General features: G+C 46.5%; 1 protein-coding gene across 1 annotated transcript in view; it reads right to left on the bottom strand.

Annotated features, from left to right (window-relative positions):
* The window catches only part of LOC310754915 (dual specificity testis-specific protein kinase 2-like), a 35912-nt gene extending 22307 nt beyond the window's left edge, over window positions 1–13605 (bottom strand). Inside the window, exons 1-2 of the mRNA XM_083597467.1 lie at window positions 13478–13605; window positions 11995–12194 (exon numbers count right to left, since the gene is read on the bottom strand). Coding sequence (XP_083453593.1) covers window positions 11995–12180 — 186 coding nt within the window. The 5' untranslated portion in view covers window positions 12181–12194; window positions 13478–13605. The remainder of the gene's footprint in view (window positions 1–11994; window positions 12195–13477) is intronic.
* Between the last annotated feature and the right edge of the window lie 839 nt (window positions 13606–14444).

Raw genomic sequence — 14444 nt, 5'->3', positions numbered from 1 at the left:
GTTGCAGGTTCGGTCCCCATACAGCTGCAGAATCCTGCATTGCAGGGGTTTGGCTAGATGATTCTCAGGTTTGCTTCCAACTGTACGATTCTATGATCCTGTTTCCTATCGTGGCCAACCAGGTGCCCCTGATAGGTCCAGAAGCAGGATGTAAAGCACGGATAGGCAACCTAAAACCCGGGGGCAGGATCCGGCCCAATCGCCTTCTAAATCCGGCCCGCAGACGATCTGGGAATCAGCGTGTTTTTACATTAGTACAATATGTGCTTTTATTTAAAATGCATCTGTGGGTTATTTGTGGGGCATAGGAATTCATTCTCTTTTTTCAAAATATAGTCCTGACCCCCACAAGGTCTGAGGGATAGTGGACCGGCCCCCTGCTGAAAAGGTTTGCTGACCCCTGATGTAAAGGGTTGTATTTAAATTCTGTTTTTAAATAATGTTGTGCAATTGTTTTTCTGTTTTGCAAGCTGCTTATAAGCCACCTAGGCATTAAGTAGTACGGAAATTAAATTGCCACTTATTATTATCTGACTTGGCAGGATTAATAATAGTAATAGTAATAGTAATAGTAATAGTAATAGTAATAGTAATAGTAATAATACCTCCAAGTCAGACTGCTGACCCATCTACCTTAGTATTATACCCCAGAAAGGGCAGGGTATAAATAAAATATTATTATTATTATTATTATTATTATTATTATTATTATTATTATTATTTCCACAGATAATACTCCTCGATGAATCTGTTCAACCTCATTTTAAAGCCATTTAAGCCAGTGGCTCATGACATGGCCTGCGACAGGGAAGTCCACAACTTAACTACGCATCGGTGTGTCTTCCTAGTGAGGATGAGGTCTTTGTCTTTCCCTATCTCTAGGCAGCCCTGCAGAGCAAACAAAATTTAAAACAACCATACTAGGATCTCCTTGGTATAACGTCACATCACCTTGATGGCTCCTTTAAAACCCTGGCACTTGGAGGTGAACCTAAATTAAGCTGGTACCTGCTGGATCATTCTGATCAAGCTATCAGATCAAACAGAGGCCCTTTGTTGACACTTTACCCTCCCTATCGTAGTAGTGATTTGCTCAGTAAGATGGAAACAGCTTAAACAAAGTTTGGGAGAGCACACAGGCTCAAGGTACCAAAGCACACACAAAGGACATGACGTAGAAGCTAAGGATAACAAAATCATAGAATTATAGAGCTCGAAGGGAACCCCAAGAGTCATCTAGTCCAACCCTGACAATGCAGGGATCACAACTAAAGAATACCTGACAGATGGCCATCCAAACTCCACTTAAAAACCTACCAAGGCATAACAGTCTCCCACCTTCCAAGGCAGTCCATTCCACAGTCAAACTGCTCTTATCATCAAAAAGTTCTTCTAAATGTTTAGTTGGAAACTTCCTGGCAATTGAATCCATTGGTTTGGAACCTCCCCTCTGGCACAACAGAATACAAGCATGCTCCATCTTGCATGCGTGTCTGAAGATGGCTATTCTGTCAATTCTCAGTCTCTTCTTCTCCAGGCTAAACATTCCCAGTTTCTTCAACTGTCCCTCATCATCATCATCATCATCATCATTTATTATTTACCGTATTTTTCGCTCTATAACACGCACCCAACCATAACACGCACGTAGTTTTTAGAGGAGGAAAACAAGAAAAAAAATATTCTAAACGAAACAGTGAATGTATGATTTTTGTGGTTCATGCTGTGGCCACAGACATGTGATCTGACAGTGAGTTTGGAGTAGCCCAATGCAAAAATCCTGAGGATCCATGTGGATCCATGCTTTGTAACCACGTTTTTGCACCACTGCGGCCCCTGGGAACAGTGGGTGCGTGATTTTTTTGGTGCAAGATGTAGCCATGGACATGTTATGTGATCTGATGGTGAATTTGGGGTGACCCAGTGCAAAAATCCTGAGGATCCATGTGGATCCGTGCTTTGTAACCACGTTTTAAGTGGGGAGGGAAGGAAAAGCACTCAAGGGACAAGGAGAAGGATGCTGCTAATAATGCAGAAGAGGGGTTTAAGGGGAGAAGAAGCATGTGTGGGGTGGGTGGAGAAGGATGCTGCTAATAATGAAGAAGAGGGGTATAAGGGGAGAAGGCTCCTCTCCTCCCGCTTTGCTCCTTTAAAGCAAGCCGGCTCTGCTTTTCTCCCTCCTCCCCGCGCATCCCCGGCTTAGCGAGCTGAAAAACTTTGCTGCTATTTAGCGAGCTGAGTGGGGACGAGAGAGGGACAGAAAGCCTGCTTGCTTTAAAGGAACCAACCGGACAGGAGCCGCTTACACTCGTGTAAGCGGCTCCTCTCCTCTCCCGCTTTGCTCCTTTAAAGCAAGCAGGCTCTCTGTCCCTCTCTCCTCCCCACTCAGCGGCTCTTCTCCCGCTTTGCTGTGTCAAAGCGAGCCACGGAGGAGGGAAGGAAGGGGAACCATGGATCCTCTGCTCACGACTGCAGCAGATCCCCCCCCGCCACCCGTAGGCATTCCCTCCATAACACGCACAGACATTTCCCCTTACTTTCTAGGAAGAAAAAAGTGAGTGTTATGGTGCAAAAAATACAGTATACGCCGCCCATCTGGCTGGGTTTCCCCAGCCACTCTGGACGGCTTCCAACAAAGTATTAAAATACAGTAGTCTGTTAAACATTAAAAGCTTCCCTAAAGAGGGCTGCCTTCAGATGTCTTCTAAAAGTTTGGTAATTGTTCTTCTCTCTGACATCTGGTGGGAGGGCATTCCACAGGGCGGGTGCCACTACAGAGAAGGCCCTCTGCCTGGTTCCCTGTAGCTTTGCTTCTCGCAGGGAGGGAACCGCCAGAAGGCCCTCGGAGCTGGACCTCAGTGTCCGGGCAGAAAGATGGGGGTGGAGACGCTCCTTCGGGTATACTGGACCAAGGCCGTTTAGGGCTTTAAAGGTCAGCACCAACACTTTGCACCAATCTCATAAGGCTTGGTTTCCAGACCCTCAATCATCTTGGTCACCCTCCTCTCCACACCTTCCAGCTTGTCAATATCCTTCTTAAACTGGACACAGGACTCCAGATGAGGTTTGACCAAGGCAGAAGGGAGTAGTGCTATCACATCCCTTTATCTGGACACTTGTGCTCTGGTTAATTGGAAGAGACCTTTATACACAAAGCCTGCTGAAATCCACCAAAAATGCTTTCAGGTGGGGGCTTCTATACATATATTTTCTTACATTTTCTTACATATTTTCTTACATTTCTTACAAATGTCCTTACATTTTTTTACCTCTAGAGGATCTCATGTTTACATATTGATTTTTCTAGTGGGCCCGATTCCTTTATCTTCAGCAGGTAATATCTGCTGCAGCTAAATTTTCATTTGTCTTTTAGTGCCAGAACTGCAATTTCAGAAAGTGGGAGTGTTAGATTAAATCAACTAAAGCTTTATTTATTGGCCGAGAGTAATTCTACACTCAGTGCAGCTGTGTGCTAAGGGTACACTAATGTGAATTCTGAGGCATTACTGGGCTAGGGAATGAAAACAAAAACAAAAAAAGTTAAAAGCATTATATCTCTTTCCAATAATTAGTGCCAGAATTTGTGAGGTCCTCTTACTAAAACATATGCAAATTTCAGATTCATCCAAAGCCACACTTTAAAAGGGTTCCTTGTTGATTTGTGAAGGCCTTTTAATTAACTAATAGCCCTGCTTAGCACTTCTATCGCAGGTCTGACCTTTATCGCATCCCGCATCCCTCTTTGTGCGTTACCTTGGCTGTTCCACATTCCCAGCTTCAAAACAAGATTGATGGGGGCAGCTCAGCTGTTCAGGTCCATAAAACAGTCACTATGCCGCCTCTAATGGATGCAAAATTGTGGAGTGACCTTTGCAAACAGGCAATGCAGGAAATCTTCACTCAGCTCCATACGCCTCTTCCTAATAAAATATCTTTTGCTGAGGACAGCGCTGCCATTTGCTAATGTCCACCATGCCTTGCCTCCTCTTAATCACTTTCAAGGCATGTCTAATCTAGACCAACAGTTCAGGGTATTTGGCACCCACAATCGGAAGCCTTCCGGATTCTCTCACCCACCATCTGCTTCTCTCTGTGCTCAGTGGAATATCAGTGCTCCCACACTGGGCTACCCTGAGTCAGAAGTCATCAGGAATTCAATCAATTTGGCATTAAGATACAGGAAAGAAAAGGTTACAATGGAAGCTGTTGCCTCACTCCACAGGTAACCCCACCAACTGACCTGGAGACTGCCTACTTTGGGAGCAACTGCTTTAGGTGCCCTCCAGCTTTTGGACTCCCATCAGCTCCAGCCAGCAGGGCCAATGGTCAGGATGACTGAAAGCAACTGTGGGGTCACTGGGCTTCCCCCACAATGGCCTATTAGAAACCTCAAGGCTTGAAGACAACAACAACTTTCTCCACAGTTATCCAGAGGCGCACTGCCTCTGAGCATGCAGGTTTTATTTTTTTAGCAGTTGTGAAAGGCAAAAAAAACCCCAACTCTCTACAGGAACTTCTTGATATATCTAGGCAGACCCATTAGAAGCTTTTACACTTACCTGGGAGAAGGGCCTAGAGCTGAAAATAGATGACTCTTAAGTGGAATGCAATATGGGTATCCACGCCCTATAAATCAATCTCAGCTTAGAGAAGGGAATGTGCCTTTAAAATTTTGCACTGCTAGCCCCAGAATAGTGAGAAATGGTTAAACTAGCCACCCTATTTGTTTAACAAAGGGTGAAAGACTTGTAATAGTTATCTGAACCTAGGCATCCCTAGGTATCTGAAGAAGTGTGCATGCACACAAAAGCTCATACCAAGAACAAATTTAGTTGGTCTCTAAGGTGCTACTCCCCTTCATAGATCACTGCCTTGCCGTGGCGAAGGGGCTTGAATAACTCAGAGAAGCTATGAGCCATGCCGTGCAGGGCCACCCAAGACAGACAGGTCATAGTGGAGAGTTTTGACCAAACGTGATCCACCTGGAGCAGGAACCGGAAAGCCACTCCAGTAACCGTGCCAAGAAAACTCCATGGACAAAGACAAAGGGCATATAAAAGTTATGACGCTGGAAGATGAGCCCCTCAAGTCGGAAGGCATCCAACATGCTGCTGAGGAAGAGCGGAGGACAAGTACAAGTAGATTCAGAGCTGATGAAGCGGCTGGGCCAAAGCCGAAAGGACGCTCAGTTGCAGATATGCCTGGAAGTGAAAGGAAAGTCCAATGCTGTAAAGAAAAATATTGCATAGGAACCTGGAATGTAAGAACCATGAACCTTGGTAAGTTGGATGTGGTCAAAAATGAGATGGCAAGAATAAATATTGACATCCTGGGCATCAGTGAACTAAAATGGACGGGAATGGGCGAATTCAGTTCGGATGACCATCATATCTACTACTGTGGGCAAGAATCCCGTAAAAGAAATGGAGTGGCCCTCATAGTCAACAAAAGAGTGGCAAAAGCTGTATTGGGATGCAATCTCAAAAAATGATAGAATGATCTCGATACGAATCCAAGGCAGACCTTTTAACATCACAGTAATCCAAGTCTGCCTGCCAACCTAGCAGTTCGAAAGCACCCCCGGGTGCAAGTAGATAAATAGGGACCGCTTACCAGCAGGAAGGTAAACGGCGTTCCGTGTGCTGCGCTGGCTCGCCAGATGCAGCTTGTCACGCTGGCCACGTGACCCGGAAGTGTCTGCGGACAGCGCTGGCTCCCGGCCTATAGAGTGAGATGAGCGCACAACCCTAGAGTCTGGCAAGACTGGCCCGAACAGGCAGGGGTATCTTTACCTTTAATCCAAGTCTATGCACCAACCACTGGTGCTGAAGAAACTGAAATTGACCAATTCTATGAAGACTTACAACACCTTATAGAATTGACACCAAAGAAGGATGTTCTTCTCATTATAGGGGATTGGAATGCTAAAGTAGGGAGTCAAGAGATAAAAGGAACAACTGGCAAGTTTGGCCTTGGAGTTCAAAACGAAGCAGGGCAAAGGCTAATAGAGTTCTGCCAAGAGAACAAGCTGGTCATCACAAACACTCTTTTCCAACAACACAAGAGACGACTCTACACATGGACATCACCAGATGGGCAGCATCGAAATCAGATTGATTATATTCTCTGCAGCCAAATATGGAGAAGCTCTATACAGTCAGCAAAAACAAGACCTGGAGTGGACTGTGGCTCAGATCATCAGCTTCTTATAGCAAAATTCAAGCTTAAACTGAAGAAAGTAGGAAAAACCACTGGGCCGGTAAGATACAATCTAAGTCAAATCCCTTATGAATACACAGTGGAAGTGAGGAACAGGTTTAAGGATTTAGATTTGGTGGACAGAGTGCCTGAAGAACTATGGATGGAGGCTCGCAACATTATACAGGAGGCAGCAACGAAAACCATCCCAATGAAAAGGAAATGCAAGAAAGCAAAGTGGCTGTCCAACGAGGCCTTACAAATAGCGGAGGAGAGAAGGCAAGCAAAATGTGAGGGAGATAGTGAAAGATACAGGAAATTGAATGCAGATTTCCAAAAAATAGCAAGGAGAGACAAGATGGCCTTCTTAAACAAGCAATGCAAAGAAATAGAGGAAAACAACAGATTGGGAAGAACCAGAGATCTGTTCAAGAAAACTGGAGATATGAAAGGTACATTTCGTACAAAGATTACCATAATAAAGGACAAAAGTGGTAAGGACCTAACAGAAGCAGAAGACATCAAGAAGAGGTGGCAAGAATACACAGAGGAATTATACCAGAAAGATATGGATGGCTCGTACACCCCAGGTAGTGTGGTTGCTGACCTTGAGCCAGACATCCTGGAGAGTGAAGTCAAATGGGCCTTAGAAAGCACTGCAAATAACAAGGCCAGTGGAAGTGATGGTATTCCAGCTGAACTACTTAAAATTTTAAAAGATGATGCTGTTAAGGTGCTACACTCAATATGCCAGCAAGTTTGGAAAACTCAGCAGTGGCCAGAGGATTGGAGAAGATTAGTCTACATCCCAATCCCAAAGAAGGGCAGTGCCAAAGAATGCTCCAACTACCACACAATTGCACTCATTTCACACGCTAGCAAGGTTATGCTTAAAATTCTACAAGGAAGGCTCAAGCAGTATATGGACCGAGAACTCCCAGAAGTGCAAACTGGATTTAGAAGAGGCAGAGGAACCAGAGACCAAATTGCAAACATGCACTGGATTATGGAGAAAGCTAGAGAGTTTCAGAAAGACATCTACTTTTGCTTCATTGACTATGCAAAAGCCTTTGACTGTGTCGACCACAGCAAACTACGGCAAGTTCTTAAAGAAATGGGAGTGCCTGATCACCTCATCTGTCTCCTGAGAAATCTCTATGTGGGACAAGAAGCTACAGTTAGAACTGGATACGGAACAACTGATTGGTTCAAAATTGGGAAAGGAGTACGGCAAGGCTATATATTGTCTCCCTGCTTATTTAACTTATATGCAGAATTCATCATGCAAAAGGCTGGGCTGGATGAATCCCAAGTCGGAATTAAGATTGCCGAAGAAATATCAACAACCTCAGATATGCAGATGACACAACCTTGATGGCAGAAAGTGAGGAGGAATTAAAGAACCCTTTAATGAGGGTGAAAGAGGAGAGCGCAAAATATGGTCTGAAGTTCAACATCAAAAAAACGAAGATCATGGCCACTAGTCCCATCACCTCCTGGCAAATAGAAGGGGAAGAAATGGAGGCAGTGAGAGATTTTACTTTCTTGGGCTCCATGATCACTGCAGATGGTGACAGCAGTCACGAAATTAAAAGACGCCTGCTTCTTGGGAGAAAGGCGATGGCAAACCTAGACAGCATCTTAAGGAGAAGGGGACGACAGAGGACGAGATGGCTGGACAGTGTTCTCGAAGCTACAAACATGAGTCTGACCAAAATGCGGGAGACAGTGGAAGATAGAAGTGCCTGGCGTGCTCTGGTCCATGGGGTCACGAAGAGTCGGACACGACTAAACGACTAAACAACAACAACAAGGTGCTACTGGAAGGATTTTTTAAATTTTGTTTCAACCACAGCAGACCAACACGGCTACCTACCTGTAACTAGGCATCCCTGTCTGCTATCTGCCTTCAAATCACCTCACCATTATGCAAATAGAGCCTACTGAGGAGTTGAATATCCTGCACTTAGCCACACGGGAAGTGCTGTGGTCTAAACCACTGAGCCTCTTGGGCTTGCCAATCAGAAGGTCAGAGGTTCAAATCCCCAAGGTGGGGGTGACCTCCCATTCCTCGGTCCCTGCTCCTGCCAACCTAGCAGTTCGAAAGCACGCCAAAAAGTACAAGTAGATAAATAGGTACCACTCCGGCGGGAAGGTAAACGGCGTTTCTGTGCAGAGCTCTGGTTCGCCAGAAGCGGCTTAGTCATGCTGGCCACATGACCCAGAAGCTGTATGCTGGCTCCCTCGGCCAATAAAGCAAGATGAGTGCCGCAAGCCCAGAGTCGTTCACAACTGGACTTAACTGTCAGGGGTCTTTTACCTTTACCTTTTTATGGGTGAACTCAGGATATGCCCAAATGCCTTTCAGCAGGCGGTCGGAATCTGGCTTGTTCCAGGGTCACCAAAGCTCATCATGATGGGTCTCATGCCACATTAGAGCTATGTCAATCTTATACTTATGCCATGATCTACAGATATAAACCATAGCATAAGTTCAGATTCACACACACCTCCTCACAACTTGTGGGGGGAAATATATATATAATATTTACCCATCCACAAATATAATCAATCTATCAAATAAAACTCATACGATATCTCCTTGGAATTCTGTGTATTAGGGAGCAGCAGTTTGCATCTTCAAGATCTTCAGGTTTTCCCCTGGAACATCTGGGTGTAAAAGACCAGTAAGCCTTAAAATAGAGAGCTGCAGGCTCCAGGCAATTGCAAGGAATTGGCAAACATCATAAGAGACTTAGTTTGCTTTGTAACTGAGTAAACAACTATCAAAAACCTCTCATTTGCTTTGGCTATTAACCAGCCCAGCAGCACTGTGGCTCAGCAGTTGTTTTTAGTGAAGAATAAAAGGGATTTACACACTCACAGCTCTCAGAGGAAGAGGCAGCCAGCTCAAAACAAGGCTGACGCTTTAACCAGGCTGGCGGAATAGCGGGGTCAGTGGCATATTGCACCAAGTATTTGGCATTTAAAGATCTCCTATAACCACCTGTCAAGTGTCTACGTACTGTGCTCGGATGAGGGCTTTATGAGCAGAAACTGGGGGAGGTGGTGCAGCAATATAAACAGAAGTGACGTTAATGTCCGACCTCCATCACACATGCTATGCCGTGGATAGCTGAAGCTTTGGTACTGTACTCAATGATACCATTATTTGGCCGTGTCCTTGGTCAATGACATCTTACTATAAATTCAATAAAACATTCAGAAACACAACACAACCACCTCACCTCCACCACAAACTCACTGGGAGGCTGTCCTTTTTACTTTAGACCAGCTTCAGGCTGATCTACCAGGGCAGGGCTATTTTGAAGATATTATCTTAGTGATATAATATAAGTCAGGTGTCCAACTCCCAAGAGGCCGCAATCTACTCACAGAGTTAAAAACTGGCAGTGATCTACCCCCTTTTTTGGGGTTCAGGTCAAAGTTGTTAAGCTTTTTCGGGGGGAGCCAGTGATCTACCACAGACGTCCAGTGATCTACCGGTAGATCACCATCTACCTGTTGGACGTGCCTGATATAAGTGAAGCACTTTCAATTGGGTCTGTTTGACTGGATCTGTTTGTGGTATTTTTTTATGTGTTGAGCAGTTTAGAAACTCCTACAAATAAATAAATAGCTGAGCGCTTCCCCACCACCGCCTCCCATTAAGGAGAGACTCCACACAAGTGGACGAGGGAGGCTGAAAAGGAGGGCTACAACCTTTACTTCAGGGGTGGGGAACAAGAATCTCAGACTCTGAGAAGCTGGTGTCGCTGGATCAAGTTAATCAGTTTTGTTAGCTAAACTTAAGTTTTAATTGGATTTTGAATACACGAGCATGTTACTGTTTCAAATTTTACTGTGTTGTTCTGACCAATGCTTTTTATCGGGTGAGTTTATGGAACCAAGGGGGCAGTAGCCCAAAAGAGTTTAGGAACCAATGGATTAACCCCCAGGGATCAGCTCTCCTGGATGCTATACAAACTCAAACACCAAATGCTATTTCATCACTGGGCATTATAAAACTAGAAGCTCGATGCCCTCAGCATGAGAAAACACAATTTCACCTATGTCCAACGAGAGACGCCCCCCCCTCTATTCTAAACAAAGGCTTCATAGTGGATCCCTGGGAATCCTTCATGTTATCTAAAACGGTTTCATTCTACAGTGAGATGTCTCCAGCTTTGCTGGCTGCTGGGATTCTACAGAGCGCCAAGAAAGGAGAGAGAGAGAGAGAGAGAGAGACAGAGACAGAGAGAGAGAGAGAGAGAGAGAGAGAGAGAGAGAGAAATGCTGCAAGAAAATTTTGTGTGTGTGTGTGTGTGTGTGTGTGTGTGTGCAGGGAGGGGGAAGGAGATAGTAACTATCACAACAACAATTTGCAAGAGTGGGAGGAACAAGAGAGTCAGGAGGCTGCAGTGAGTAGGTGGAGATGACGGATTGGGAACCAGCTCATGGTTGCCAGTTGCCAGGGGAGGGGGTGCCTGGGATGGAGAGAATGTGCTATGCTTCCAAATCTGCTTGCATCAGGAAGGCTGGCAGGAGACTGGCAATTTTTACAGCTGACCTTCCTTGTCTGAAACACTGCACTGTGCCTTTTCTCAGGAAACTCGGCTGAGTTTCTTTGACCACTGTTAAGTTGTGGGTTTAACGCACACAGACTTGAGTAAAGGTCTAGGACAGGGGTCAGCAAGCTTTTTCAGCAGGGGGCCGGTCCACTGTCCCTCAGACCTTGTGGGAGGCCGGACTATATTTTGAAAAAAGAAGAGGAACGAATTCCTATGCCACACAAATAACCCAGAGGTGCATTTTAAATAAAAGCACACACTCTACTCATGTAAAAAACCGCTGATTCCCGGACTGTCCGTGGGCCGGATTGAGAAGGCGATTGGGCCGCATCCGGGCCCCTGGGCCTTAGGTTGCCTACCCCATTCTAGGAACACAAGAAGCTGTGTTATCCGTGTCAGGCCACCAGACTGTCTTGTTCACTGCTGTGTCCTCTCACCGGCAGCAGCTCTGTGGGGCTTCAGGCAGGGGGTCTCTCTCTCAGCCTTACAGGGAGATGCAGGGAATTAAACCTGGGACCGCACCACATAGACCAGAGGTCCCCAAACTAAGGCCCGTGGGCTGGATAAGGCCCGAGGGACTCATTTATCCAGCCTGCGGCGACCCCTGCCACCTGCTGCCGCTGCCCACTCTTACCAGCGCTGCGCTGCACGGCTGCCCATTTCTGGATCAGAGGAGCACCGGAAATAGCTTGTGCACGTGCGCGTTATTTGCGCATACGCAGGTGTTTTTTCCAGTGCAGATCCAGGTCGGAGGAAGCCCTTGCACATGTGCACAAGCTATTTCCAGTGCTCCTCCGACCCGGAAGTGCGCCAGAAATAGCGTATGCACACGCGCCTGGGCACAAGTTCCCCCACCCTCTGGCCCGCCGCGCGATCAGAGATGGAGACACCAGCCTGAGGCGCAGTAAGTCTGCTGACCCCTGACATAGATACATAGACACCCCTGGCACACAAAACAGATGCTCCACACCACCACCACAGCACAGCCTTACCTGCCCTTTCCAGGCTGCAACAGGTTTCTGTTTTACAGCAGCACAAAAAAGGCTGCCAGAGTAACACTCTCTCCCTTCTCTGACAGGGCAGCTGTACTGAAGAGGCAGCACAGGCAGGCAGGCAGGCAGGCGCAAAGGGTTGCAAGTGTCCTGCACTCCTGAGGGTGAATCTGCACTAAAAGCTTAAGCCAGTGTCAAAGCATTGCAAAGGCTGCATTTCGCTTCAGTCATACCTTGAACACTTTGGAGAAGAAGCCGCTGCCGATCAATTCCGCCTCGAAGTTCTCCCAGAATTCCAGCTTCCTGACAGCCGTGCGCAACCTCTGCCAGCGGTCGTCCTGACAATAAGCGTCCGGCATCTCCCCATAGTATGGCGTCAGGCTGGAGGGCTCAGGAGAGACCAGCCCCATTTCACACATCTCAGAGACAGGTGCTGCAAAGAGGAGGCAGAAGGAAAGAACAGGTTTTATTGCCGGCTCTGCCAAATGGGTGAAGAAGCCCTGCACGGCTGGCTGTTGTCGTGCCTGCTTTGCAAACAGCAGGTCCCTTCCAGGGGACAGAGCTTTTAACCATCCTCACCATTTGACTGACAGCTTCCTATGTCCCAAGGTGGGTAATTATGCTGCCCGAGGGCCATATTCCCCCATGAACAAGCTTCTGAGGGGCCATATGCCAGTGACAGGCAGGGTCAGAACCAAAAGCAGGTGGAGCGATGGATGTGCCTTTCACCTTTCTACAACATGCTACATTCCAGCAAAAGTCAGGAGCTTCTGCACAAGCTTCAAGGATACGTCACCCTGCACAGGAAATGTCTCCTTTCACCATCCAGGAAAGCAAGAAGCATTACCAGAGTGCAAGGATGCATCCCAGCCAGGCTTAAGCACTGGAGGAGAGAACACAGATCAGGGCTAGTGAATGGCCAGATTCTGCCACTGAGATCTCCCCACCCATGCCCAAAGGCCTTCAAACTACAGGAAAACTACTTCTCTCTTGGTTCATCTACTCCAGAAAGTGGTGCACGTCTGCCAGGAGAGCCCTGCAGGCTGCAAAACTGTTCCAGAACATTCAAGATGGTTCTAGAACATTCTGGAGCGTTCTTGTGGGGCCTTCTGGGTGCCCAGAGCCACAGCCAGCACCCTTCTTCCCTGGAGCGCTACCTGGGAAGATGAGCAGTGGCAATGGGTCAGCTCTTCCACCATTACTGATCAGAATAACCCAGGGTGGTGGTCTGAATCATTATTATTACTAATCACCTGCCCTTCATCCTAAGATCCCGGGACAGGTTACAATGTTAAAAAAACACAGTATTGGAAACAGATTTAAGCAGCTTACAACCGCAAGTTGTAAGTTTTAAAAATATGTACCTCAAGCATCAACGGCCAGGGTACAGAGGCACATCTTCAGCATTTGCCAAAAGCTATGTAATGAAGGTGCTGAGCGTGTCTCTGTAGGGAGGGAGTTCCACAACTGGGGCCACCACAGAGAAGGCCTTCTCCTGGGTCACTGCCACTCTGAATCTCTGAGGGCAGAAGAACTACCAATCTTAGCACCCAAAGGGTTCTGCAGCGAAGGAGGTAGGCTTTCAGATATTTGGGGCCCAAGTCATTTAGGATTTTAAACACTAAGTGAACACCTTTGATTGGGCCCAGAAACAAACTGGCTGCCAGTGCAGCTTTTTAAAAACAGGGGTTATATGAAATCTAAACGGAAGCCCACCCAGCAATATGGCAGCTGCATTATGGACCAAGTTAAGTTTCCAAGTTGTCTTCAAGGGCAGTCCCACGGAGAGTGCATTGTAGTGATAGGGAGTGAGAGCTGGTTCTGGGTAGAAACATCCACTCTGAGGAAAATATCACAAGCTACAGAAAGGAGTCTCTGAGCTTAGTGTGAAGGACAGTGTGTGGTGTCCTGTGAGAGAAATAGGCCAGGAATTAACTGGGAGGTTGAGGTTGAGACAGGAGAAGTAGAAGCTGTAAAGAGACAGTCTATTTAGGTGTCATTCCAGTCAGGTGGGGAGAGATTCTTCTAGTAAGAGAAGACTCCCAAACCAGTGAAACCTTGGGTCTATTACTTGGAGTACCTCAGGAGTAGGGTTGTCAAAGGGGTGTGCAACCGACAAAAAGTACCACCTTGTTAAGAACCAAAGTATTAAGTTAAGAATCAAAGTATTAAGTGTGAAACAACTGAGAAAACCTTGAAGTGAAATAACACTGTAAACTGAAGTATCCTAAGTGTTATCTACTCGTGTCATAAACTTCCTTGTTAAATAAAACCATTATTGTTTACTAGAACAAATCCTGCCTGAGACTCCTAATTATTAAGTTTTACCTCACGCAAGTCCCCCACAAGATAATCTGAGATAGTCTGTGGGAATTTGTGGGATTGGAGCTGGGTGCACACTCTATTTTTAAGTGAGAGGACAGGTCCAATGGCGCCAGGGGGGAAAGGGCCATTGCGCTGTCACACCCCCTACCTTGGCATTTGACATTCTATGGGAAACATCTACTGTATTTCCTCAAGTTCATGGCTTTTCTCAAGATCAATCTCCTGCTGGCCCAGCCTCCTTCCCTCAAAGAGCCTTTTGTGTAGACGTGAATTTGCATCATGCCCCTTCCCCAGGCGCTAGAGACAAGCCATTCACACCACTGCGCCCAAGCAGGAACCCCATTCTTATGGCAAGCAG

Source organism: Podarcis filfolensis (genome assembly GCF_964270895.1).
Source record: "Podarcis filfolensis genome assembly, chromosome: Z".
In the NCBI taxonomy this organism is placed as follows: Eukaryota; Metazoa; Chordata; class Lepidosauria; order Squamata; family Lacertidae; genus Podarcis; species Podarcis filfolensis.
The sequence above is the reverse complement of the archived record's forward strand: the minus strand, read 5'-3'. Positions and strand labels throughout refer to the sequence as shown.